The following is a 25988-nucleotide window of genomic DNA, read 5'->3' as shown; positions in this document are numbered from 1 at the left end:
TCAGACCCGGATTCTGGGACATTAAAGGGCGTCGACAGTCGGCCCACTATTGGTCCCAAGGCACGTGACTATCTAACGTAACCAATCTTCCCGTTGTCGCTTATATAATCAACGACAATCAGCACGAGTTTTGCTAGCCGGGCAGTGTGGCCGGGCAGTGTTCCACTTTTTCTGGCTGTTCAGCCACAAGCACTCCCGCGCAAGCCACTACTATTGATTATGTAATAATGTCAATCCAGCCCCAGACGGTCAATCCCTACGCTGGGAGGGAATTAAATCTTTCCTCTCACAACCTCGAGCCCATTCAAACCTCCCACGCAACCATGGACCTAGACATCGAAGATATCCAGGATCGTCTGGTCCCCGTGGGTACTCTAGGGGCTCCCCGTGAGGATGAAGAAGCCGAAGAGCGATTTCCACCGATCCCAAATCCCCCAGATTGCCCTCCAGCCGACACGGTTGACGATCTCCAGAAGAGCCTGCAAGACTTCGCGCGCGCCAACGGCTTTGCGATTATCCGCAGAAACGCCAGCAACTACCGCAATGGCAAGCCTACCTACTACAACATCATGTGCGACAGGGATGCGATCCGCAAGGCGGAGGGATACGGTCATCGAAACACCGCTACCCAAAAAAACAACTGCCGATAGTACGGCGTTGCTTCTGCCCGGGCAAGCGACGATTGGAAATGGAGCTTCACGTTGAAGAACGGGGATCACAACCACGGCCCCTCAATCGATCCCTCTGTTCACAAGCTTCATCGGAAGATGACAGAGCAGCAATTGACGCTGCTTGCTACCGTCTCCAAGCACAAGGCTATCAAGTCTCGCGAGGCTGCGGCTATCGTCCGGGATGCTGTCCCAGGATCCCTAGTCAAGCAAAAAGATATCGACAACGCGCGCCAACGACTTCGGCTCGATGCCCTACAGGGCAGAACTCCCGTCCAAGCTTTCTTTCATATCCTACGGGACAGTGGCCTCCGTCACCGAGTCCTCTGGAGCGTGGATTATCCCGACCGCGCTGACGCGATTGTCTGGACGTATCCATGGTGCGAACGCATGTGGAAACGGTTTCCAGAGGTGTTGGGCCTGGACAATACGTACAAGACGAATCGCTTCAAGATGCCTTTCTTCCAGGTACGTTTAACCCGGATGCGAACAGGATGATGCTGATCACCTATTTCAGGTCACGGGGACCACAGACATCTCATCTCTCTTCAACTGCGCCTTTGGTCTTGTCTCCAACGAGCGCCGCGAGGGGTATGACTTCCTGCTTCAATCCATCGAATCCATCCGCACGGAAATTGGTGCCGCCCAACCCCACGTCACGATCACCGATTTCGAGCATGCCCTGCGATCCGCAATCACAGCTGTTTGACCCGACACCCAGCTACAACTTTGCATATTCCATATCAACGCCAACGTGAAGATGAATGCAAAGAAGAAGTGGAAAGGTCCTGGCGGTATCCTTGACGATGAGCTTGACGTGAATCGGGACAAGGAGGCCGCTGAAGCTGCTGCAATTCAAGACGCCATTGACAATGCTGGCCCCGTTGGCCGTCGTGAGCTTCCGGCTACTGCTGTTGAGCATCGACCTTCTGGCTTCTATCGGTTGTGGCAATACGTCATATACGCTGATGCGGAAGAAGATTTTAAGGCAGCTTGGCAGAGGCTCCAGGATGAGTTCAAGGATCAAGAAGCAGTTCTTGAATACGTGATCGGCACGTATATGCCTTACCGCCACCAGTGGGCCCACTGCTACATCAGTCAATATACTAACTTTGGCGTCCGCACGAATTCCCCAACCGAGACCGCCCACAAGGATATCAAGTCGTTCGTTGTCAACGGAAACTCGGATCTCTTCGCTCTCGCCAACGCCGTCGATCAGATGCTTAAGAACAAGCAACGAACATATACGGAGCGCATCGCAGAAATGGAGACCAAAACAAGGCGGATATATCTGGGTCAAGATTGGCTTGGTACGGTATCCAAGGAAGTTGGATATCATGCCTTAGGCCTATTGAGCAAGCAGCGCTTGATTGCCCTCACTGCCTTGCCGACTGCCGAGAAACCAAACCCGCCAGGCCTCCAGCCTTGCCAGGTTCGATTCACTAACCAGTACCGTCTCCCCTGCTCTCATCGACTATTGGAACTATTCAAAGCTGGCAAGCAGTTGACGAAGGATTTTATTCACCCACGATGGTGGCTTCGACAGCCCCTTGTACGTCTGAGTCAAGTTACGTTACTTTGCCTAAACTAACGTACTTCACAGAATGTTGCAGACTCTTTATTGGGCATCAAGGACCCGAAGATTGTTACCTCCTTACGCGGAAGACCCCGAAACGACCGTACCAGCAGTGGCGTTGATACCCCATCCTCCTCTGCAGCACCAGCTTCGTCTGCCGGTCGCCAGCCTCGCCAAGCCAGTAATCCAGCGCCTCGGCCAGTCAGGGCTAGTATTCGGCGAAATCGATCAGCCTTCGAAGACGACGATAGAGAATGGCCACAGGAGGCAGACGAGCAAGTCAAACGCCGGCGCGAAGAAGAGGACGGCGACAATCGCGTTAAAAGACAGCGTGCACCACGCAAGTGCAGTAAATGCGGGTCCTTTGAACACAATGCCCGTACGTGTAGCGATTAGCACCGGATTGATTTATTTGTCTCTTGCAAAATGGTGTAGCACCCCTATCCATTTTCCCATCAAACGTCACGGCCGTGTAGGAACAGCGCGGCTATCAATGGTTCGCCCCATGTATCGGTCAGTGTTGGAACGCGCCAATGAGGGAGTGAAGGGCCGAGCTTGAGGCTGAACTGACATTATTACATAATCAATAGTAGTGGCTTGCGCGGGAGTGCTTGTGGCTGAACAGCCAGAAAAAGTGGAACACTGCCCGGCCAGCCATTTGACACTGCCCGGCTAGCAAAACTCTGGGGAAAAACGCGTGCCGCGATAGAAAAAGCAATATGGGAATAGGATCACGGGGATGGCTGTGATTCTACACACGTATTGGCTATAGCTTGCTGAATAATACGCTAAGCTCACAGATCAAATCAATCAAGTCAAATCGGGCCTCAAACTTGCTGATTTGGGTGGTGGGAATAGCTTCACTTGTTTGTTGAATTTGGACGTTGACTTATTAGATTTGCTTTGGTAGCTGCGCTGGCAGCGCTGCTAATGAAACAAGTAAGTCAAATCTGGCCCGGGATTTGCTCACTTGGTAGGATTCTTGCAAAATACTTGCAAACAAGTAAGTTGCCAAATCAAGTGTATGGGTGCACGTGACGACGGAAGGGGACGTTGATTACCTGATTCGGCCGAAAAGTGAAGGACGAGAGAGTTCGGCAACGATCCAATGCCCACTATAACGCCGCCGTGGGTCTTCTCACGCAAGACTTGAGGAACGAAGCGGAGCAGAGAGTTGGTGGTGGCGAGAGTGTGGTCGCAGCTATAGCCCTGCTGAATATGCTCGACGTTGTGTCGCCTGAACGCCGCCGGCCGAAGGAAGAGGTCCCTAGGTGGCTAGAAGGCGCCCAGGTTGCATGCAAGGTTCTAGACGCCACAGATCCAGGTCACCGATACTGGCACGCCAGTAACGTTCAGCCCTCGGATACCCGAGTCGCCAACGCCATCATCATAAGTCGAGCCGTCATTCTCGCGCTTCCCATGACGCGCTTGGATAAGGCCAATACGGACAGCAAACACTTCCAGTGGTTACTCCTGCAAAGCACGGAGGAGGATTCGCGCAAGATCCATGGTGCTTGTGGCTGCTCTGGACGTCCGGGAACAGACATGCTCTTTACGGTGTTACCTGTATATTCAGGAATCTGGATAACAGGCCCAGGAAGTGCGTTCTCGGCCTTCCGGAGCTACTAGGCCCTCACACAGGCGAGAATATCGCTGGCCAGATACTCGACATCATCCAGGAATTCGATATCGGGGATAAGGTGGCTACTTCACGTTGTTATTCCCCTAGCTAGGGTGTTCGTACCACGGAGCACCGCACCACGGCCCTTCTCGTCCTGGAGGAGTGTGGCAAAAAATTGAACGACTTTCTTCTCCGCCTACGAGCTAACGAGGGACATGTAACACGGCAACTGCTTGCTGGCGTAGCTCAATATGTTCGTACGGCCGCCCTAGACGCCGATGGCGAGCTCTGGAGGTATGCTTACGAGTTCCATAGCAACAAGGAGCGTATGTTTAACCTAACCAATGCTTCGAAGCAAGCGTCGCCCTACGGGGTCCAGGTGATGGAGGGCGTGAAGGTGGAGCTACGTAGGCAGCAAATATTGATCACGTCGTGCGAACACATGTTCAAGGCAAAGGTGCGTTACTCTTGGCGATGGGGCAACACAAGTGGTATTATGATCATCGGATGCCTCCATCCAGGAGTTCCTCAGGACTCGCATGTAGTATAGCTACTATTGATGACGTTTCTACCTCTTTGAATTCCTTTTGCAACTATATTCATGGCACGCAGTGACTGATCGTTGTCTCCAACTACTGTGCGAGTAAATAGACATCCCCATTGGCGCCGTGGTCATTCGACGCTGTACAGATGCACTGCCTCGTATGGGTATGCTGGGACACACGGTTGTACACCAACACAAAGTACATGAGGAAAAGTCGGACTACTGGAAAGGGTTTGGCATTGTTGATACTGTAAGCTGGGCAAGTTGGGCTTGTGGGTGGCAGGAGAGACGGTTCGCGTACACATTGCTTGTCCGCATGTGCTCCGTTTCGTCTGTCGTTCGTCAGCTCGCCGGGTTCTTCAACTTGGGAGCCATGCAACTTGTCGCGCGCTGCGTGATGTTCGAGAGCCAAAACGTGGGGTCGCGTCGTCGCACTCTTTTGCGCGGTGACTGGTCCACACATCAGTTCAGCATCCGCAAGTGCGGATGAGCATTAGCCTTTGAGATAGAAAGTAACGTCTTGGAGTGAAGTCCCAGACCCAATGTTCACGCATCCAACTCGTTTGATCCTTCCGTCCCTAGGCTCGCCTTGTCAGCCGTGATGGCAGCACGCGCTTGAGCCTGCGGGAGTCAACACCGACGGTTCGCATGATCGCCGGAACCAAGTGGTACATTGTCAAGGTATCTGATGGACACTACATATTGCTACCTGAGTACACGTTCAGGCTTGGTCGACGTACTGGACGCACCATTTGCGTGTCTTCAGCGCCTCCGCTTCTTGGGCATGAAGCTCCTCAGCCATATTCACACAGTCCTGCTCGGTCACGCTTTCGCTGATGTCCCAGACATCCAGCAGCACATAAACTAGAGAGAGAATGCCAAAGAGGCTCAGCAGATTCCCAGCAATACTAGCTTGGTCCCAAGATCCATTCAGACTGAGCTATGGCTCAATCACGTCTGAGTTGTGCTTTCGGCGTGATAGCGGAGAAGCTGTGGGTGATTTAGTCGAAAACCCGACTTATGCCGATCACGGGCAAAGCATATCATCGATGATCACATTTCTTGGAAAGGATTGGAGTTGTCTGGCAGGTTGTGAATCACGGGACGACCTAAACCGCCGCGCCGCTCCGTCGAGAGCATCTCGATCGCGAGCCCTTCCAAATCCCGATAAGCTGGACCCATTGTAGGAATAGTAGCATGGTTCTCAGCCAGTTGCCGTTGCCCACAGTGCTCTGGCTCCATCGTGGACCGGCAACCATACTTGGAGTACGTGGGGAGCCACCTTGGCCTTCTTGTACGCGGCATGTCGCCCAGCATGTCGCCATCATGTTGATAGCGCCACAGGCCGGCTTACTATGGGCCTCCAATTAAAAAGCTTTCGGTCAACCAGAGAGCAACAGCACTACCCAAAAGTGGTAGACCTTGCGGGCTCCTAGCGGACCAAGGAAAATCAGATGAATCCTGCCTAGGTCGACCGTAAAAGGCACAGCTCTGAATAGAGTTTCTGCTCTCGGTCCATGCACTGCTTCTCCCCGCCGCTTCATCTCTAACCTAAAAGCGGCCGCCGCGTACGCACTGCCAAGAGTACAATCAGCCAGGCATGATTTAGAGCCGTGGAAGCTGGGGCCCAGTTGGGTGAGTTAACTGGCCAGGAGACTGCTTTGTACAGACCAAGATGACCTTGACGCCGATGCGCTTCTTAATGTCCGTGGCGAAGTCCTTCTTCTTCGTGATGTTGCGGTAGCTGAAGTCGTGGCGCTGGCAGCTGGGCAGGAAGTCATAGCCTCTTCGACGTTCGGGACCCCTAGAGCAACCGTGCGATGCCGAATTGGAGTTTCTGGAGTTCGTGTTGTTGCGCAGTTTCCGGAAGTCGGCCATGGGGCTTTGGAGGCTTTAGCAACGCCTTAAGTTGGATCAAGCGAAGTCCCATTCCGGAGAACGAAGATAGAAATCATCACCGCCAACACAGCGATGCAGTACTGCCCAAGGCCCGTCCCTCCCTGAGGATCCTGCATAGTGACAGACCACGTAACTGTGAGCATGGCAATTCCCAAACAAAGCCAACAACACCCCCCCACCCAATCGGGAGATTGAAAGTGTTATGAACAGTACCATCCCAGCATAACTTGCTGTGCAGAAATTTTAGAAGCATTTTTGAAGCCATAGCACCTGGAATTCACGCAGCGAAGTTTGGTGTGGTGATGCAATAACAGCAACGCCAATAGTCTTGCGGACTTAAAAGCCGTTCTGCAAACGAGTAATATTCGCAACAGCGGTGCAAGAAGTGAACGCTACGGCTTTCTCTCTGATGGGTTGGCGGGTGTTTCTGACGGCGATAGCTTAAAACCACGCCCATAACGGTCGAGAAACCCGACCGATCCTGTGCTTTCGGCTTCTAGCTCACTGGGTGGGGTGCCTTGCCCGATACCCTGTCCAACAGACCTGGTCCTCACCAGGTCCAGTTGTGTCAGGGCATCTATCGTTTTTTGGTAGCTTTCATCGCTGATTTGCCCACCAACGTAGCGCGCCTCATCTTTGAGGTTGATTCGTCTCGCCACAACAAGTTCTTTCACTGTTGAAACAGAGATACCGTAGCTGTTGTCAGCCATTGTTATGTCCTCGAAAATGTTGCACCGTTCATCAGTCAAGGTTTGGCCTGCCTCGGAGACAACGTTGATGCATTGCTGAGGACTCTCCTTCGTCTCTTGCAATCCTGCGAGCTGTCTCAACTCTTCCCGAGACAAAGGTTCTGTCGATCCCATCGCCTGCATTCTCTTGTCAACGTCGATCTGGTGACTTTGAAGCCGTGATACCAAGGAGCGAATAGACCCTTTAGCGACGCCTAATCCAGTCCTGATAATCTTGTGTGCTGACGGCTGCTCTAAGAACTGCTGATGCTCCTTGGATGTTGATTCAAGCTTTTCAATCTGGGCAGATAACTGCAAACAGATTCGTAAGCCTTGGTGAGTGCTCTCTTTCTCCTCCCACATGGCTAGCCATTCGGCAGAATCTCGAACCGGGTTTTCGGCCCCAGAGACAGCCAAGCTCTGTACCCTCTCATCTAATCGTTGCATATGCTCTTGCAGGTCGCTAGTGATATCGCGTATCAAGTCTTTGTATTCTTCGAGTGCATTGGGAGTTATGGAGGCGACGACGCGCCTGCCTGAATGTAAGCGAACTGCTCATTGGGAGGGTTGCATAGTGCATGGTAAATCCTACAGGTTTACATTGGCCAGCGCTATGTTAATAGTGGATTTGTATCCAGCAAGCATCTCCTTGAAGTCAGATATGTCTCCTTTGAGATATTGCTGGCCGATCCAGTCCCGAAAGCTCGGCCGTGGCGTACTGGAATGCTTGGTGCACCGGGCAATGAGGTCGCCATACTCCTCGCAGGTCTTCCCGCAACGGTAAAGAGGAAGTTTGAGAGCTTCGAAGTTGATGTCAGGGTTTGCGGAGACCGTTTCGAGAAGGGACTCCAAAACTGCGGTCAGATCCGTTAGCTCGGTTTTGAGCGCGCGGGCGGTCTTATCCTGGCTCTGGAAGCTGCGAACTGTGGTGTAGAGGGCGGTACTGGATTGAAAAGCAAAGGTGATCAGCGCCACGACACCAGATGCGATACTGAGGCCATCTGCCATCGTCGCTAACTTGAAGAGTGGGATCGGGATACGGAGAAGTGAGCATTTTCAATGCGGGGTTTAGTTCACTACAATATGACGCCATGACGGATTGGCGCAACAGGATCAATTGGTCGATGACTCGGTTACATGTTTATCCGCATGGCGCGCTTTGCTTCTCAGACGGGTTATTGATATTCCGTCATCGCGTCTTCCCCGGTGCACTCGCACGCAGGTTGAATGCAACCATTAAACGCGATCACAGTGTCACACCGGAGCACTTGCGCCGCAGATCCTCAGCTTCCCCGGCTGGACAGCCGGCAGAGAGATGCGAGTCGGCTTGGTAGGACGATGGTTCGGCCTCAGGCTTAGCTGTTGGTTGGTGTGATGTAGGGCCACGACTGCAAGACGCCACTGGCGCCACTGAAGCCCCTTTATACTCAGCCCCATCCAAACCCAAGGACTGATCACCAACTCGACATTAGCCTAACTAATACATACATTCGCCATCCTATTCGTCTCGTAATATATTAGGCCACGGCTTCCGCCGAGTTTCACGAGCTAGCAGAATATAACTGGGTATACTGGTCAGGCCAAGAGCCGTGACTCCCCTGTTGGAGGTCACGGGTGTTAGACGATCAAGTCGGTGGAAAAGGCCTAGAACTTTCTACGGCTACCCGCACCTGTATATAAGTAGTGGCCCCTTCTACCTCTCACTTCATGAAAAAAGAGAACAAGAATAATCCCATTACAACAGGTTATGAGCCCGGAGAGCTAAACCAAATTTAAAGCTGAGTCTCCTACCTAATCATCTGTCCCTTACTCACAAGGACCTCACAGTCCCTTCCACTGCATCGGAGACTCAACAGTGGCCGTCGACCGCTCAGGACCAGGACCCTTCATCCTCCCGTCTCCTGAACGAAAAGCAGGGTTCGAAGTCACTCCACGGAAAGCCACATATGGACTCACATATGGATCCATATCAATCCCATTCCATTCCATCAGCCCTTGTTATGGATTACTGTCACTCCACGGGAGTCGGCCCACAATGGAAATTGTGGAATGCCGTGGACATTCCTGAACCCGTTAGCCAAGGATTGCAAGTACCTCATAACCCTCCGTGACTAGGTCGTGTTTGGAGTATTTCTTAACTATCTTGCCGGGCATAAGACCATGCATACCTGTCGCATATCAAGCCTACCCGGAATGGCTGCTCCCTTCCTATGTTGCTTCTCGCGGCTGCAGCTGCCTGACAAGCAGGTGGTGCGCGTAGCAGGCGACAGCTCCATTTTACATAAAGAACTGGCGATTCCGTGCATCTGCTCATGGAGGACATGTTCCTGGGATAGTTCTCATCCCGCAGACTGATGCAATCTCTAACTATGTGGACTTTAGTTGTCCAGAATTGCCCCGACATTTGACTACCTTGGATCATTCCGGCTACCCGTCAGTATTTCCAGTCTGACCGGCAACATATATATCTTCGGAGGCAAAATATCGGATTACCATGGCCGACAATCAGCCCGATTCTCGAACACCTGTCCTCGACTCCTCTGCGCAAGTGAAGGCGATGGCGGCGGTCCCAGAGCGAACAGAAGAAGACGAACAACGGCTGTTTTGCTCTTTCAGAGGCTGGACCTGTACAGTAGTGTCTACTGTACCATCCAATACCAACACCGGAGTGTCATTTCTCAGTACGTGCAAGACATACAGAGTGGAATGAAGGTACAGAAACAGGGCCCCTTCCGAAACCGGTGCTGTCCATGTTTTGGTCCCTAATCATTCGGATTAGAAGGTCCATTTTGTGGTCCTCCAACCAAAAGGTGGGACGAATGGGAGGCTGCGGGTGAGGATGAGAAGGCAGCAGCTCTAGACATCACGGACAAGGATAGCAAGAAGCTCTTTGTCTAGACGGCACCTCGCCATACTTCGGCTGAGATGCGCTGCTGTTCCTAGTGTACACCACCGCATGATTTTCTCCTATTGCAAACTTCCACTCACTCATTCATTTTTCCGAAGGGCCATGAGCCCGAGATCTCTCGCGCCAAGTACGGTTTGGGATTCAGCAATCCTGCAGACTACCCTGATATCTGAATGCATTTGCACTGCTCCACCAAAAGCCTCTGTACCTCGCATTTGCTGAGCCGCACCGTCTTGTTGTTCATGCCATCCTCACCCAAGAACATCGCGCTCTCTTCATTCCACGACGCTTTGATTCCGTAGCCCTCCGAGCTTCGCCGAACCACCACGTAGGATATCTGACTGGCATCAGCCAGATCTTGGGCTCGCCTACCCTTGCCCCATCCCCTCTTCTGTCCCATCCAAGTGTACTCCGAAACTGACCGGCCGCCAGACTCATAAACGCCGACCTTCTCCAGGCGGAACCACTCGTTCATCCAGCGGCGGGGATCGCGTGCGGTTGGCGCCGGGCTTCTGCACCGCTCAGGTCGTTTGCTCAACTTATGAGCTTTGAACCTGTTCTTGGACCTGGCGAGAGCTTCAGAGATTGGAGCAAAGTAGAGGCTGGAATCTGAGGAGTGACTTCGACCAAGGAGCCGTGGGTGATGCCGTCGGTTCTTCTGCAGACGCTTTCGCGAGAGGCATGTCCGTTCGTAAAGAAAGATGACGTCGTCATCTTCATCCACCTTGGAGGTGTCCGGGGGCGGCGTGCTTTCTCCGAGCTGCAGCTGATCATCCTCGTCCATGAGGCACCCGACCTCGTCAACACTGAGCAGTCCTGTCGTCAAGGGCCCCCAGCCGGGAGAATCGCCGACCCAGCTCGGGGAGCTCTCGGCACAGCTTCGATCCTGCTCCAGGCTGTCGGTTGTAGATAGGGTGCTGGTGTCCGAACACCCTGACGGGGGCTCGGTGAGGTTCGCGGCGTCCCAGCAGATGAAGTCATCGAAGAGTTCGTCGGCCCCGCTCGGTATGCCGTCTCTGGAAAACAAAGAACAATCCATGAGTGCATGGTGGGACTCAGTTGATAGCTCGACTATAGAGTAGTTGGTGAGGTAGCCTTCGTTGTAGTCATCGGCGAAGCGGCTTTCGGTGAAGCAGCCTTCAATGAAGCCATCGGCGAAGCAGCCTTGGTTGAAGAAGCTATCGGTCAAACATCCGTCGCTGAGGCCGTCGTCTCTGACGCTGGTGGTCACGTTGCTGGAATCGACATCATCGGCCTCAGCGGCATGCTGAACAGAGAGAAAATCATCCAACTCATCCAACCCCGGAGGGACTGAGGTCGGAGGCGACATGGTTGGATCTAGGTCCGAAAACAACAGCTCTTGGCATGGCAAGCTGTTCTGCAAGGTTGAGCCCGGCGCACTGGCGACAAGATCGAGCGGGTTCATGGTCGTGAGGGCGGTAAGAGGGCAGTGGCGAGAGAGAGGAGTTGAGAAGAGAGGAGAGACGGAGAGGTCGGAAAGAGAGAGAGGCCGTCCTTATATAGACCTGGATGCCGAGCTCGGCCATGTGACTTGCGGAGCGGCAAGGACGGTTCCCCCTGAAGTCTTTCAACCTCCTGCTTACAGCCGAGGAGGCGGCCTCCTGAAATCGGTGGCCTGGCACTGACCGACCTTGTCCTCGCCTGCTTGTGCCAGGAGTCTGTTGACGTGGCGTCGCATGCCCATGCCTCCGTCGTCCCCATGCCGTGATGAGCGTGGATGCGTCACGTTACCTGGGCCTCGAGGCACGAGAAGGAGCCAGACTCGGCCTCCATACCACGCGCAAGGCAGATTCGCCAAGGACATGCATTTCAAGATCTCAGTGGTCCCCAGCTTCTTTGCTAGAAGTTGTGTTGACGACCCAACGGCTGAGTAGCAGAAGCCAGTGATGGAGATGGGTACAGCCTCAGTTCGGGCAACCTTCTTCCAAAGGGTACCGACAAGCGGACTGACAGACGGCAGGGGCTCTGAGTATACGATCCGAGAGTCGCCTAGGACCTAAGATCTCGAACCCACAGCGATGCGTGAGCAGCGTGACACCTTGGGCTATCATTGGCTTTAACTTTAATGAACTCTTGAACTTCTACGCATGACACATTGAGATACCGCTGACTTCCATGAAACTCGAACTTGTATTGACGCTACTTGCTCTGTAGCCCCGCTTCTCGTGGCGGACACTGATCGCAGCTCAGCGCCTCTGGGGAGGGTGCCATGACCGGCAGACCGTCTTCCCCGGGTGCCTTCCATGGTTTCATCTTACATAGTTGCGTCTCGATCTCCTCCATGGTGATGTCGGGCATCTCCACTGGGTTCCTCCGTGGCGGGGAACACTCCTCCACTATGTCTTGGGGCAATGGTGGAAAGAAGGTTGCGAGCAGTTCCCGGGTCTGTTCCTGCGGGCTGGTGGTGCGGGTCCCGTCTGTACGGGTAAATTGGGGTAACTTGTCGTACTTCACCCCTTGTCCTTGGTCCAGGTATTTGGCCGCTTTCCAGATGTTTGCGTTGTCGGCAAGGAAGTCTTCCCAATGAGTCTTCTTCTGCTTGCGGGTAGCATCATGGTACTGTTTTGATGCATCCTTAGCTAACGGAGGGCGAGCTGATTCGTGTCTGCTGTGCGACCGACTATCTTGGCAGCAAGGCTTAGTAGGGTTCCGGTTGGGGGTACCTTCACTCTTTGCCAACGCCTTGTGTTTTCTAGGAAGTAGCGACGACGAATGTCACCGGTGCAGGTTTTGATGGTTCGTAGACGGACGTCTCGACGGCGAAACGGCGTGGCTCCCAAGCGTCGACAGCGTCGTTGTTACATGTGGATACGGAACCGATGACGGTCACCATCGGGCACCATTGCTCCGGCAAGTGTCGGCGATATTCGTCGAAGTCAGACACGTTTACTGGATGTTTATGCGGGTTAGACGGATCGAGAATGGGAATGGGGTGGCAGGCACCTTTTAGGTTGAGGGTCTGGGCGTTGATTTCTAGGACGCCGTCCGGAGAAAGAGACGCAGAAAAACGGCCGTCGGCAAAGAAAAAGGTGTTGGGAACGTAGAGTTCCCTTTCTTCTCGCGCGAGATACGTGTGAATCAGAGCGTGAATGGGTTCAACTTTGGCGCCCGAGCTGTAGAAGCCATCCTCCTCAAAGATATTGATGTCAGCCTGGATCTCCACGTAGTTGGGGGCGTTTCCCCGCGTCGGGTCGTCTATGACATTGTCCACAAAGTCGCGTATGTGGATAAAGTTCGAGAACGTCGATTGTAGAGACATGGCGAGGACTGTCTGAGAAAATAGGTGGAAGGATGATACGTTGTAGGCGTCACGGGGGAGGCAGCAGCTTGTATAAGTAGGGGGCTCCTCATTCATGATGTGCCGGCCTTGGTCGAAGAGTTGGTTTGTGCGGCGTCGTATTTGGCGAAGATGGCTACACGTCTCTTAGGACACGATTGGCGAGCATAGAATGTGGCTTGCTTCCTTGCAGGGGTGGGAAGTCTCCAACCACATTCTGGACGGGGACCAGGGTGGGTTAAGATTGAGACAGAGGGAATATTTCTTGGTTTACGTCTTAGGCTAGAGGAAGTGGTGCTCCGAAGCCGACCACGACAAAGGCCGGTGGGATTGTGACTCCTACTCCTATCCAACCGGGAATGATCAAGGGCTGCACCAAGTGGCACCCGGTCAAGTCCACGACTACCTGCCAGGGCATCCTGGACTACAACAAGATCACTCTGGCTCAATTCTACAAGCGGAACCCTGCTGTAGGTAAGGATTGTGGCAATCTCTGGGCAGACACGAATGCGTGCGTTGCTGGACCTTGATCGGGTAGAAGTGAGGGATGAGGCAGAGGGAAGAGGATGTATGGTACCAATCATCTCTCGGTATAGAAATTCACACTTCTAGCCTCTGCTCTGTTGCCAAGGAGTTGTCTGTCTCATTTATGGCATCCACGTGATGTTAATCGAACAAACTGACTTCGACAAGCTCCCTTTTTGGATGAACATAAGGCCCAGTGCATGAAGTTGCCCATCATCAATCAAGTGAACCAGCATGCGAATGATCTCTAGCTTTGGTGAGTTCATTGCGGAAAGCAACGGCAATCAGGCCGTCCTAACAAGATTAGCGGATTCCCTCACCTTCGTAAGGCCGTCTCCGAGGGTACATTAGCCGGGTCATTGGCTCCATGACAGATGGGCCATCCGGTGCTATGGAGGTTGATTCTATATCGTAGCGAGCAGATGCTTATTGTAGTGCGTCCTTGCGTCCAAAATTCATGTGAAGTTTGAATTGCCAGGGATCGCCAGACGTGGGGCAGGCGAACAGTGTCAGACAACCAGGGATCCTGATTGAACATGGGAAAACCCACACAAGAACATAACCATCAATACGAACACAGATTTCTCGTGACATCAGATCACCCTTTCCAAGACGTCGAGTTGCCCTGATCAGGGCACGTACGTCTGACAGGAGCAGGGCTCGCAGATGACGGCGGCTCAGAGGCTGAACAAACAGGCGCTACAGAGCGCGTGCTGTCGCTAGAAGCAAACGAAGCGAGGGAGGACATTTGCACTTTTGCTGGTCGAACCGAATCTCAACGCGATTCCTAAGGGAAATGAAGGGGTATTAATCCCCGTCGCGGCGGGACCGCCCAAGGTGCGCAAGGGTAAACAATCTTCCGGCGTATTTCCATACGTATGGAATACGGTCATCTCGTATGGAATACAGGCAACCCCATATGGACGGTTCCATATGGATTAACTTAATCCATACGCTTATGGATAGAAAGCCTGGTAGCCCTGACAGAAGAAGACGGGCACCTCTGAAAAGCATTTATTGAAGAGATTCCTGGCAGTATCTGAATGAAAAGCTATTGTAAAGTCCACACGACGTTGAGGCGGCGTGCAACACATGACCAGGCACTCATAATGCAAGAACAAGGATAGGTGAAGAAGAGCGAGAGGACATGTGAGATGGGATCCACGAGGTCGATGCTCCCCCCTCTGCGACGGACCGTGTGCTACCTCGGAGGTATTGGCGGGAAGGGTCTGGTGTGGTGTGAGCACCAGCTCTGGCGATGGGACAATCACACAGCAAGCACGTAGCCTGCATGCGGGGTTCCTAGATGGCCGAATCAGCGATTTAGTCAATATGGGGGAATGGGTGACTTGCTATCCTCTAGTAAGTGGGTAGAGTGTTCATTACGCACGCGAGCTTTGAACCCTTGGCGAGTTCGTCAGGGTCATCTGCGGTATCCGAGAGCACGGTATCGTTCGGTAGAGTAATAGCTCGGTCAAGAGCATAGGGAAGTCCACGGTGGCGACCTCTTATCATCATGGCGCAGACAACGACTTTGCTGAAGACGGTGTAGTGGCCGACCATGGACGTGTAGCCGAATGGACCACCAAGCGATAGGCCGACGTTACCGCTGCGAAACATGTTAAGCGGCGAAACGAAAAGCTGACGGGGTTTGCGGAAACCGCGCAGGGATACTTACTAGGCGGATGTGACCTCGAAAAGAACAGGGAAGACGGAGAAAGACTGTACACCAAGTCAGAGGCCTGCAGGAGCTAGGTTGTGGCGATGGGAAGTCTAACCGGTTCGTCAAGGTCCATGATGCGTTTCGATTCGGCGATACAGATGAGGAAGGTTCCGAGGAATATGTACCAGAGGTCAAAGGTGAGCTGGTTGCGTACGTGGACCAGGACATAGCTGATACCATTGTGCTCGTCCAGGTTGTGCTCAGTCGACCAGATGCCCAGTGCGCGGTCTTGGTATGTGTTGGAGGCGCGGACGCTAATAGCAATGGGGAAGATGGCGATATACATCATCGTTAATAGGCTGAACTGAACCGCAGGGTTAACATTCGCCAGGTTGAGAGTGGATGTGCCAGTATGCCGCGCCGAGGCAGCCTGGAAAAGGGCTGATAGAATTCGGGGCCCCATAGGTAGATCGTTAACAGCGGGGTTGTCTAGATCCAGGACGATAATCAAGACGACGTCGATAAAGTTGAGAGCGAATATGATGTAGAAAAGGATCCAGGTTGGCCGACTAGGGAACAGCAGGGTATAGCAGCGTCGGGGGTGGTCAAGAAGGAACTGTAAAGTTTCGCGAGACTGCGAATTCCTAGGCACCATCTTGTACACAATCCAGATAATCAGGCGGAGCAGGACCGGATAGCAGGTATTTCCAGCGAAGGCCAGGAAGGTCATGACGAGCATAGGCCAGGTAGCATCCTTGAAAGTTGCCATTGAATCGGGTGTCAAAGTGAACCCAAGGTTATCAACCATGGTCTGTGCCGAGTAGAAAGCCCTTGAGACATGTTAGCATATCCCGTGGCTCAACAATTGCGGACAATATCCAAGTCCCATCACAAAGCCCAACGGTAGGCTAAGCCGGTCAGTCACGTACCACCAGGTCTTGCCCACGCTAGACTCTTCTAGCCAGTCGGTGTACTTGGCAGGGGCATTGTGAATCCAGGGAAGGAGGCAGACAACGCCGAGTACGTGCAGCCCAATAAAGTATCCTGGATGATCATGTCAGCGATCCTAGACACGGAGACCGGGTGTTCCTGGGAGTGAGATGTGAGGTGGGGCCTGACATACCAAAGACAAACTTTAGAAGTATCTTCAGGGCACGATACTCGATGCCTCCAAGAAGCTCACGATCGGCCTCGGTCAGATTGTAAAAGTTGGAGTTTCGACCGACGGTAGCATAGCGAGAGAGCTTGGGTAGGTCGAGATTGCGCGACCTCGACCTGCTGCGGCTTACAGGGCGGGGACGGGCATCACCGAGAATGAAGGCCGAGGCGGCGGCTTTCTCGATGGACTTGGCAGCATGAAGAACAGGGCCTTCGGTGTAGTGCCGCAGCCTGGCACTCTGCGTGCGCTGCACTGGCTTGATGTCGTCGGTGTCATCTGCATCTGAGAAAGCTCGTCTGCAGGTCACAGTCGACGTCGTCGCAGCAGAGGGGAGATTAGTTATCCCACTCACATCGTTGTCTTGATGGTTGACACCATGGCGGGGATCGGGCTGGTCTGTACTCGCATGGCTGTCAGCTAGGATGCTGTGTCACAGGAACGTCAGAGTCCCGCGGTGGAGAGCCTACCTATGTCGGACTGTCGGGGAGCAGGGCGGAGGCGATGCTGCTCAGATGCTTGGTGCTTGGCATCGCTTGGCCGATCGTAGAAAGTGATGGTCGGCGATCTGCTGGCCTTTGGCAGGGTGGGAGACGGAGCTGCTGCGGCATCTTGATCTTGGTCGGCGCCTTGGTTGGCGCCCTGTACCTTCTGTTCTGACATCTTTTCCTCGTCGTCGTCTCTAGCAGCAGCGGCGGCATTTGCGGGGCCTGCGCAAGGCGGTTAGTGTATGGCCTATCGACAGTGGAGTTTGCACGGGTGGTAGGGTCACGCACCAGCTTGCTTGAGGAGGCGACGGAACCAGAAAAGCCGCACCGGAACGACCATGGCGTTGATGAACATGAGATTGGTGATGATGGGGATCACGTAGATATAAACCTGCTGATAGGTCTTGAGGTCCTTCACATCAACCCTATCACAGCATTGTTAGATCATTCACTCCTCCAAAAATGGAGCTGCCACGTACGTGTTGAGGCCAGACTCAGTAGAACCGCTGCACCCAAAGAAAAGCGCGTCTACTGCTGTGAGGTTGCCGTAAGAGTACATGACCGGGAAGGCCAGCAAGCTGCAGAACAGAATCCATGCATCTGTAAAGCAGGATAAGTCAGTGTCCAGTATGCCAACGACAACTGTATGGGTGGCTCCGTCACGTACAGTGGATTCCAATGAAGTTGAGCCGTGGCTTCCATGCCCCAATAATGATGGTCATGACGACGAAGAAACTGGTCGTGATGTGAGGCTCGGATGCTGTATTAGAAAATCTGTTTACATAGAGCGCCGAGGGGGACCACGTTCGTCGCGCTGGTATGCCGGCGTCCTTTTAAGTGCCAAGGGAAGGACGACGAAATTCAGGCAGGCAGGAAAAGAGACGGCCTGGAGGAGTCTCTCGGACACAGTCCACTGGCGACGTCAACCGGGCCAGGCCCAGTGGATGATCGCGCGTGTATTGGTACGATGTGTTCTGGCTAGGAGCACAGCACATATGAGTTTTTAAGGGTAGAGGTACCTAAGTTCCCCGCGCAAGAATACAAAAGACCCTGGCTGCGGGACCCAATGCGCTATTTTTCTTCCATAACGTCCGAGTGGCCAGGAGGCTACACTAACGAAAACGTTAGCATGTGGTCAGGTACACTAACACTTTCAAACAATATCTGCGTACAGTCGCACATAAATTTGTTAGTGCAGCCTACTCGCTTATCATGCACATGAGCCTGACAGACCATCCTGCTAAGACCTTTTTTAGTGCGTTACTCGAGCACAGGTCAATGGAGGCCTCCCGTCAGGTTCACCGAACATTTAAGGAGCGGGCGCTTGATTTTCGTCAGAGCCGCGTGCAACCGTCACCAGTCGAAAGCTTGTAAGAATTGGGAATGACTCGGCGACAGACAGGTTTAACATGACCTCTGACATGTGAGCGGCGGTGAGCGTGGCAAAGACACGCCCCGCCCCCTCTTCTCGTGATCCATGTACCTATTTCCCTCAGTGGTGGCCTCGATGTTCGTGAGCCGGGGGAGCAATCTGCACATAAGGATGATGGTCTTTACATGTCTCTTAGGCATCCTACGGCCATTCTCCTTATTTACTCTGGACTGTGCAACAGCTTCCGGTATACCTTGAAACCTCTCCTCCTGTGGTGTCCTTCTCATTTTTGGTGGCTCCGACGCGTTCAACGTTGCCATTGCCAGCCTCGGGGGCTTGCTCCTCGCATCTGGCGCCATCTCCTCGCTTGTTAGAGACCGATACTACCTCTCTTTCGCCAGTAAGTCCTGCCCACCCCTATCTGTCAGATTTCTCCTGCAGAATCGAGGGCCTGATACTGCACGTCTCCAGCTTTATCTTTTCTCGCCGGCCTCTTCCTCACCACATTCACGGGCGTTGTTGAGCCTGTACACTTCGTCGACGATGACAGCGTCGACCCCGTTACCGCCATCACCCTTGACTTGAGTCGCCTGGTCCTCGGAGTGCAGCTGCTCTTCGCCGGCGTGTCGTTACCGAGTCGCTTCTTACGTACCGAGTGGAGATCGCTGGGTCTGCTCCTTGGACCCGGTCTCGTGGCTATGTGGTTGTGCAGCGCTCTGGTCATTTGGTTGCTGATTGCAGGACTCCCCTTCATACATGCCGCAGCCATCGCCGCGTGCATCGCTCCGACGGACCCCATCTTGTCGGTTGCCATTCTGGAAGGGCGGTTCGCGGACGAGAACGTGCCCCGTACACTGCGGGATCTCATCATTGCCGAGTCGGGTGCCAACGATGGCCTGGGTTACCTCTTCCTCCTTTTCGCTCTCAGCTTGATCAAGCATTCTGCGACTGCCGCTTCTGTAGTCAACACTGGAGGCCTCGGCGCTGCCTTGGGTGGTATACCTGTCTGTGGGTGGTCGGGGCCAGCATCGTGTATGGCTGGCTCCTAGGACACCTGGCCCGTTTTATCCTCCGTTGGGCAGATGGTAGGGGTTCTCATAGACCGAGAGAGTTTACTTGCCTACTCTGTGGAGCTCTCTCTGTTCATCCTCGGCACATGCGGCATGTTGGGAATCGACGATGTCCTGCCGTGCTTTGTCGCTGGGAATGCCTTGACATGGGATGATTGGTCCCGCTTGGAGACACTCGACGACAAGTTTCTGCTGTCAGTCTGACGCAACGGAGACATCAAAGATAAGCATCGTTGTTCATCAATTGAAAAGTGCCTGTCCTTCCCATGTAAAAGACAGGTTCTGATCCACTATGTATAGGTGCTGTCTCTGATACGGTTGATTTGGGTGAACCAGCTCGGTCGAACCCGGCCGAGTGGTTAAATAATCTGATAAGAGATAGAGCTCCAGAGCTTGACAGCTGCGCCAATCTTGCACAGGTAACCCTTCAGTCGTATCATCCCCGTTCGTAGTTGTTCGAGCACTCTCGCTTGGGCTGCCGTCAGCGCATCGTATATCCTACGCGTGTGCTTTCCCGGTAGTGCCGTGTTGATTCTCTTGGAGTATTTGCCCACTTCGTCCGGTAGGGTCTGGCAGTCTGCTTGGCCCTTTCTCGCTACCGCGAGCGTGGTTGATGCCGCCCGGTACGGACTTTTCACCGGCAGCTTCTGCGGGTTCGCGTTTCGTTTGACTGCTCCCTTCGCTGTTCGCGTGAGGTCTCCTACGGTCTCAGTGGAAATCCATCCGATCGAGACGCTGTTTCCCCTGCTACGTAACTTGCCGATGGTGGCATAGATGCGCCGTATGTCTTCCTGTCCCGACTGGTGGTGTGGTCGGCTGACCGCTTGCGTCGCTGCCTTGTTCCTGGTGAGTATCATGATGTTGCCGTATTGGAGCTGTAACGGCAGCGCGTCCAGCGCTCTGCTCATGGCTGCAAGCTCGGCCGTGAATGGGTTTTGCTCATCCCGTGTGCCCAGCGTGGCCGCCACCATGAGCTGGGCGGTCCTCGAGGGCCGGAGAACTCCGCCGATGCCGACCATTTCGCCCCTGATTGACGTGCTCGTAACGATGACGGTGCGACCTCTTCCCCCGCCCCTTCCGTGGTGATACTACTGATGAGCACCAGCTTATGGGAGCTGGGAGGAACGAGCGGCGGAATAAGTGGGGCGTGGCACGGGTAGTGCATCCTTGCCTCCAACCACACCTCCAAGCCCTCGCACTTCCCGAAACCACTCCCCGCAAGTCTCAAAGCGCGGCTCCGAGCATCAACGTCTTCCCAGAGATCTCGTGCCACTTAGGAATCTTCAATCTGCCTAGCCCCATTTTAGACGATTGCGGCTACATCATTTCAACCCTGTGGGGCCATTGACGACCAATACCAGCACCATCCATTTAGCCGACACATGCCAGGCTTCACGAGGAATACCGATCCGGAGACGGCCTTGATGTGTTCTGAATGCACCGACGAGCTTGCTTATGACCCTGACGGCCATTTGGCTTCACACCTCCCAGTTCTTCTGCCATTCCAGGGGCTCAAAGCGGGCCCATAGTGAGCACCACTTCAGGGCCCTGGAGAACCGTGGACATGCGCGTAACCCTGCATTCACGTGCATCATACAACACACTAATCGACGCTGGTGACTAAGAAATGAGTCAGGTATGCTACACTGATTGCTTTGCAAACTGTAGACCTGACAGCCAAGCGGAAAACTCAGGTCTGCGCCATCAACGACTGCGACTTCCAGGTCGCCAACCAGGCGGGCCTGAGCTGGCACTCACCCCTGGCTCTGCCGACATGTAGCTCGAAATTTGTATTTGATATCGCCCAGACTGTCGGTGAATGTATTGTGTAAATCGTCGTCACGCCTGGCAGCGGCGTCGATTGGGACGGGAAAGCCTGACTTGGCTGGCTTGATGCTTTTGAGGACCCCAAAGTAGAGGAGAACCGGAGGCCGATCGAGTCCCGCGGGTGTCTGAGGCAACTACGAGGATGCGTATATGGAGGTGACGGTTTTCGATAAGAGGCTCATGTCTTTGGTTCTAAAACTGTTGGAACATCGCGGCCAAGATACATGCGGCAGGTGGTATGTGCTCCCACCTGGGAGCGATAAGCCTTATCGGGGTCACAGGACGTAAGGCCCATCTTGGCGGCCATCTGCGCGTCTGTTAGGTAAAAAGTACAACACCAGATCCACCAATACGAAGCCTAAATACAGTACTATTTCGGCTTCACCAGTGGTTCGAACCCTACCCCTGTGAAACCTACAGAAACTTGATGTAAAGAAAAGAATGAATTCATCTGACAAAGTGTCTTTCCGTCCCTTTGTCCTCTTCACCTGCGTATTCGAATACCTACGGTGTGCCCCTGTGCTCCGATGTGTTACCTGGCTGTTCTACTGCCTGCTGCGCCGCACTTCTGTCTTCAGGGGGGGACAAGAGAGGTCTTCTGGAAGGATATGGCTCGCCAGGGTCGTCGATGAGGCGTTCGCTGGGCAGTTGGATGGCGCGGTCTACCTCGTAGGGCAGGCCGCGATGACGACCACGAATCATCATAGCACAAATAACGAGCTTGCTGAATACAGATAACTGCCCCGAGAAAGAAGTTTCGACGGCTGGATGGCCGAGACTGAGCCCGACGTTGCCACTGCGTGAACGTAGGTCAGACCGGCGTGAAATTGGAGTGGCGGGGCAAGCTACATTGACTTACTATGCAGATGTAACTTCGAAGAAGATGGGAAACACGGCGAATTCCTACCGTTGGCAGTATTGTCAACAAAATCTCTTGCATCATGGAGCTGGCCCAGTGGCAGAGCTCCAGTAGCTGGTGGTGATACTGACCGGCTGTGAAGTGTCTCTGACCTTATCGGACTCGGCGATGCAAATGAGAAAGATTCCAAGGAACACATACCACAAGTCAAAACTAAGCTGGTTCCGTATATGGGCCATGACGTACTTGCCGCCAGTCGGTTCCTCATCCGGGTCGACTTGCTCGGGAGCGTACTTCCCCAGCGACCTCTCTTCGTACGTGTTGGAGGCACGAATAGTCAGAGCAATGGGATAAACAGAGATGTACATCATGACCAGCAGACTAAACTGGGCAGCCGGATTGAGGTCAGCCAGGTTGAAAGTGGAGGTTCCCGTGTGACGCGATGAAGCGGCTTGGAAGACAGCAGCCAGGATGCGTTGCGCCAGTGGTAAGTCGGTGACAGAGGGATTATCCAGGTCCAGAACGATGAGCAGGAGCGCATCGATAAAGTTGAGAGCGAACAAAAAGCCAAAGAGGATCCAGGTCGGACGGCTGGGAAATAGAAGCATACAGCAGCGGCGGGGGTGCTGAAGGAGGAAGTTGAGCGGCTCCCGAAGGGCTGAATTCCTGGGAACTATCTTGTATATCGTCCAGATAACGACGCGTAGGAAGATTGGGTAAAAGTTGTACCCGGCGTACGCCAAGAAAGTCATGATGAGCATGGGGAAGGTGGCATCGCGGAACTGGACCATGGAATCCGGTGTCAGGGTGAAGCCGAGATTATTTGCCATGGTCTGTGCGGAATAGAAAGCCCTGATGCATAGTATTGAGCACAGATTGAAGCACCGCGTAAGTACAGGAATAGGACCTACCACCAAACTATATTCTGGCCTTCCTCGTCGAGATAGTCTGTGTACTTGGAAGGGGCGTGCAGAATCCAAGGCACAAGGCAGATGACTCCGAGAACGTGGAGGCCGATAAAGTAGCCTTTTGTACGTTAGTTACATTTTTCCACTAAGTTTTATTTCACAGGAGGAATTTCCTAAGCAAGATCAAGACTCACCAATGCAAATCCAAAGAAGCAGTTTCAAGCTGCGATACTCGATGCCACCGAGCAGCTCTCGATCCTCGACAGACAACCCGTGGAACTGAGAGTTCCTACCAACGGTCACTTGCGAAGACAGACGTGGCAGGTCTGATGAACTGGTGCGTAGCGGTGCTGACCTCGACGCGGTGCGATGAATGTGGCTCCGCTCACGGGTGTGACTATGTGTCTGGCCCAGGACAAACAGCGACGATGCAACACGCTCAACCGAAGCGACTTTCTCCAGGTCAAGGCGGTTAGGACGGTTCCAGCGAGACTCTCTATCACTTTTACTGGTCATGGCAGTGGCCGATCTCCTGCAATCTTCCTCATCTGTTGCGACGTCGGATCAGCCAAACAATTTCCGAGAAGATGACATTCTTCCCTTGTTACCCTTACCAGCAGTCTCGCCCGCCCCCCCCTGTGCTTCGAACGGACGTCCTTCATAGTGTAAGTTTTGATCTCAGACCAGAGGATGACGGTAACTTTGTGTCATACCTTGGTCACGTTGATTTGGAGGCGGGATGTAGAGGGTTGTAGAGTCCATACGGGGATGGTGGAGCACCGGAGCGAATGCGATATGTGAGCGATTGTCAGGCATGCCATCTTCGTCACCCAGCGGCAAATCTGAGACAGATCTCCGTTTGTAGGCAGGACCGCCCGCGTCGTCCTCCTGCGGATCCGTATCAATCTGCGCGGAATCCAGGGCAAAGCTAGACAAGACCGAGTTTCCGGAACGTTGAGGCTCTTCATTGGCAGCACAAGTGGGATCAGACGTTGCCTCTACTGCGGAGGCCGGAGGAGAGCCGTGTTGATGCTGATCGGGGCGTGGGCGTTCGGACTGCCTAGTTGCAAGGTCCCTAGGGTGATCGGTGGGCACAGGATGGCATTGGGGGCGGAGCAAGGACGGGGCTATGTTGCGTCAGTATCACCAACACCCTGGGCAGGGAGGTGGCGGGCAGTACCAACTTGTCTGAGACGGCGTTCGAACCAGTAGAGACGAGTGGCGACGACGATGATATTGATGACGGCCATGTGGCTGAGTGTGGGAACAAAGTAAATGACGAGCTGCTGGTATGTTTTGAGGTCCTTTACATTGAATGTATTAAGCCCGGACAAGGTGGAAGCACTGACGCCGAAGAAGTAGGCATCCACGGCAGCGACGTTACCATACGGCAGAATGATGATGAATCCGACGAGACCAATGGAAAAAATGTATGCATCTGGATACCAGGTTAGACTTTTGCAGTCCAGGACTTCGGGGAATATGGAGGAACTCGCAGTGCAGCGTGAAGAAATTTGTTGGGGGCATCCACATGACGGCGATGATGGCAATTGACGGGAGAAGTTGGCGAGAAGATGTCGCCTTTGAGACGGGGTTTTAGGCTCGATTTAAGGCTAACGTGCATGATAAGCAAGTGGGCCAAACAAGCAAGTGGGCCACCTGACCACGACCATGCGACGACAGCAGCATCCCGGTGAACCCTAACGCCTTAAATCAATTGAAACTACTTGAAATCCTCTTCTTCAGAAGCCCTCGTCTCCAGCTGACAAGTCCGCGCATTATGTCCAGGCTCGCCGCAGACACCGCAGCGCCGTTTCTTCGTCCCGTCCCTTGGTTGGCGACTGCTTCTCTGACGCGTTTCCTCATTTATCTGGACCTGAACCTCGATATTGGTTTGTATCTCCTGTCCCTCACCTAGAGTTAGACTCCCTCCTTGCCTGAGACGTGTTTTCTTAGCTCTCCGACGCTTGCTGAGTGTCGCGTTCTCGTCTCGAAGGATCTGGTTCTCCGACTTCAATAGGGCGAGTTGATGCATGATTCCACGCGTCCCCTTGGTAAAGTGGTCTATAGCGTTAAGAATCGACGTCGGAGAGCTTCCTTGGTGTCGGGCGATTCGACCTTTAATAAACTCTGACTGACAGCTAGCTTCAATCGGGTTGTGAGGCGTTTGGGAGACCCAAGGTTCTGATGTATCGGGGACCCCCTCGACGGGCGTCGGTGTCCGTAGCTTCACATCCAGCTTTGAAACCACAATTTCGGGGCTCATTGGGACAAGCCCAGCACCTCTGAACCCCCCCTTGATATTCCTTTCCGTCATAGCTTCTTTGAAAGCTGCGAAAAACGCGGGAAAGAAGTCCTCCTTCGTGATGTGGCTTGTACCTGCCCTCATCTTCTTCTCAATTTGCCGACCGTAGGCCTGCTTTAGCGGGCCAAAACAGCCAACATCAAGAGGTTGAAGTAGGTGAGATGAATGGGGAGGCATGCATAGCGTAATGATGTTGTTTTCCTTGCAGTAGAGCTCGAACTCAACGGAATGGTGACTTTGGTGCCCATCTAGGATAAGGAGGCGATATCCGGCCGACCGACGGGGCTTGGTATGCTTGTCAAAATGCTGAATCCATTCTAGACCTTTCTCATTTGTTGTCCAGCCTTTGTCTGTCGTAGCGATTACCCAGTCGTGAGGTAGAGGGCTGTCTTCGTACCAGCTTGAGAGGTGATTTTTGCCCGCCATAATGATGAACGGCGGGACACACCACCCGTCTGCGCCAACGCCTTGGATCACTGTCACCCATTCCCGACCTCCTGGTTGGACCATTTTCGTATTAGAACGTCTTTCGGCGTTCGTAACGACCATTCCGGACCCGATAACGCCCATCAT

At 53.5% G+C, this 25988-nt stretch overlaps 8 protein-coding genes across 8 annotated transcripts; 2 read left to right on the top strand and 6 right to left on the bottom strand.

Moving 5' to 3' along the window:
• Positions 1–296: 296 nt before the first annotated feature.
• VDAG_04851 (uncharacterized protein) lies at positions 297–2667 on the top strand. Its single transcript, XM_009654455.1, has 5 exons — positions 297–571; positions 677–1136; positions 1186–1323; positions 1390–2220; positions 2272–2667. Exons 1-5 carry the CDS (start codon positions 324–326, stop codon positions 2638–2640), a joined length of 2046 nt encoding a protein of 681 aa, XP_009652750.1. The 5' UTR covers positions 297–323; the 3' UTR covers positions 2641–2667.
• Positions 2668–6512: 3845 nt separating this feature from the next.
• On the bottom strand, positions 6513–8084 carry VDAG_04850 (uncharacterized protein). The gene is made up of 2 exons (XM_009654454.1): positions 7629–8084; positions 6513–7568 (listed from the first exon to the last, which is right to left on the bottom strand). Exons 1-2 carry the CDS (start codon positions 8042–8044, stop codon positions 6701–6703), a joined length of 1284 nt encoding a protein of 427 aa, XP_009652749.1. The 5' UTR covers positions 8045–8084; the 3' UTR covers positions 6513–6700.
• A 1457-nt stretch (positions 8085–9541) lies between these two features.
• VDAG_04849 (uncharacterized protein) lies at positions 9542–11370 on the bottom strand (the record flags this gene model as incomplete). The annotated part of the gene is made up of 3 exons (XM_009654453.1): positions 9542–9661; positions 9735–9863; positions 10153–11370. 3 exons carry the CDS (start codon positions 11368–11370, stop codon positions 9542–9544), a joined length of 1467 nt encoding a protein of 488 aa, XP_009652748.1.
• A 734-nt stretch (positions 11371–12104) lies between these two features.
• On the bottom strand, positions 12105–13320 carry VDAG_04848 (uncharacterized protein; the record flags this gene model as incomplete). The annotated part of the gene is made up of 2 exons (XM_009654452.1): positions 12105–12524; positions 12685–13320. 2 exons carry the CDS (start codon positions 13318–13320, stop codon positions 12105–12107), a joined length of 1056 nt encoding a protein of 351 aa, XP_009652747.1.
• Positions 13321–14765: 1445 nt separating this feature from the next.
• Positions 14766–17796, bottom strand: VDAG_04847 (low-affinity potassium transport protein; the record flags this gene model as incomplete). The annotated part of the gene is made up of 9 exons (XM_009654451.1): positions 14766–15376; positions 15446–15489; positions 15546–16260; positions 16360–16474; positions 16554–16985; positions 17057–17296; positions 17363–17499; positions 17554–17674; positions 17742–17796. The coding sequence occupies 9 exons, from the start codon at positions 17794–17796 to the stop codon at positions 15127–15129; spliced, it is 2109 nt and encodes a 702-aa protein (XP_009652746.1). The 3' UTR covers positions 14766–15126.
• A 687-nt stretch (positions 17797–18483) lies between these two features.
• Positions 18484–20112, top strand: VDAG_04846 (Na+/H+ antiporter; the record flags this gene model as incomplete). Its single annotated transcript, XM_009654450.1, has 4 exons — positions 18484–18497; positions 18571–18693; positions 18773–18846; positions 18918–20112. 4 exons carry the CDS (start codon positions 18484–18486, stop codon positions 19493–19495), a joined length of 789 nt encoding a protein of 262 aa, XP_009652745.1. The 3' UTR covers positions 19496–20112.
• Positions 19876–20535, bottom strand: VDAG_04845 (uncharacterized protein; the record flags this gene model as incomplete). Its single annotated transcript, XM_009654449.1, has 1 exon — positions 19876–20535. One exon carries the CDS (start codon positions 20533–20535, stop codon positions 19876–19878), a length of 660 nt encoding a protein of 219 aa, XP_009652744.1.
• A 1344-nt stretch (positions 20536–21879) lies between these two features.
• VDAG_04844 (low-affinity potassium transport protein) lies at positions 21880–24360 on the bottom strand (the record flags this gene model as incomplete). The annotated part of the gene is made up of 8 exons (XM_009654448.1): positions 21880–22139; positions 22203–22290; positions 22334–23054; positions 23114–23228; positions 23305–23658; positions 23725–23766; positions 23824–24142; positions 24262–24360. The coding sequence occupies 8 exons, from the start codon at positions 24358–24360 to the stop codon at positions 22045–22047; spliced, it is 1833 nt and encodes a 610-aa protein (XP_009652743.1). The 3' UTR covers positions 21880–22044.
• Between the last annotated feature and the right edge of the window lie 1628 nt (positions 24361–25988).

This window comes from Verticillium dahliae, genomic scaffold, assembly GCF_000150675.1.
Source record: "Verticillium dahliae VdLs.17 supercont1.8 genomic scaffold, whole genome shotgun sequence".
Taxonomy (NCBI): domain Eukaryota; kingdom Fungi; phylum Ascomycota; class Sordariomycetes; order Glomerellales; family Plectosphaerellaceae; genus Verticillium; species Verticillium dahliae.
The sequence above is the reverse complement of the archived record's forward strand: the minus strand, read 5'-3'. Positions and strand labels throughout refer to the sequence as shown.

Excerpts from the sequence above, each read along its gene's own strand:
- VDAG_04851 (XM_009654455.1), top strand. The coding sequence starts at position 324 with ATGGACCTAGACATCGAAGATATCCAGGATCGTCTGGTCCCCGTGGGT. Across the intron at positions 1,137-1,185 it reads TCAAGATGCCTTTCTTCCAG|GTCACGGGGACCACAGACAT; the intron begins GTACGTTTAACC and ends CACCTATTTCAG. Across the intron at positions 2,221-2,271 it reads GGTGGCTTCGACAGCCCCTT|AATGTTGCAGACTCTTTATT; the intron begins GTACGTCTGAGT and ends CGTACTTCACAG.
- VDAG_04850 (XM_009654454.1), bottom strand. The coding sequence starts at position 8,044 with ATGGCAGATGGCCTCAGTATCGCATCTGGTGTCGTGGCGCTGATCACC. Across the intron at positions 7,569-7,628 it reads GCGCTGGCCAATGTAAACCT|GCGCGTCGTCGCCTCCATAA; the intron begins GTAGGATTTACC and ends ACATTCAGGCAG.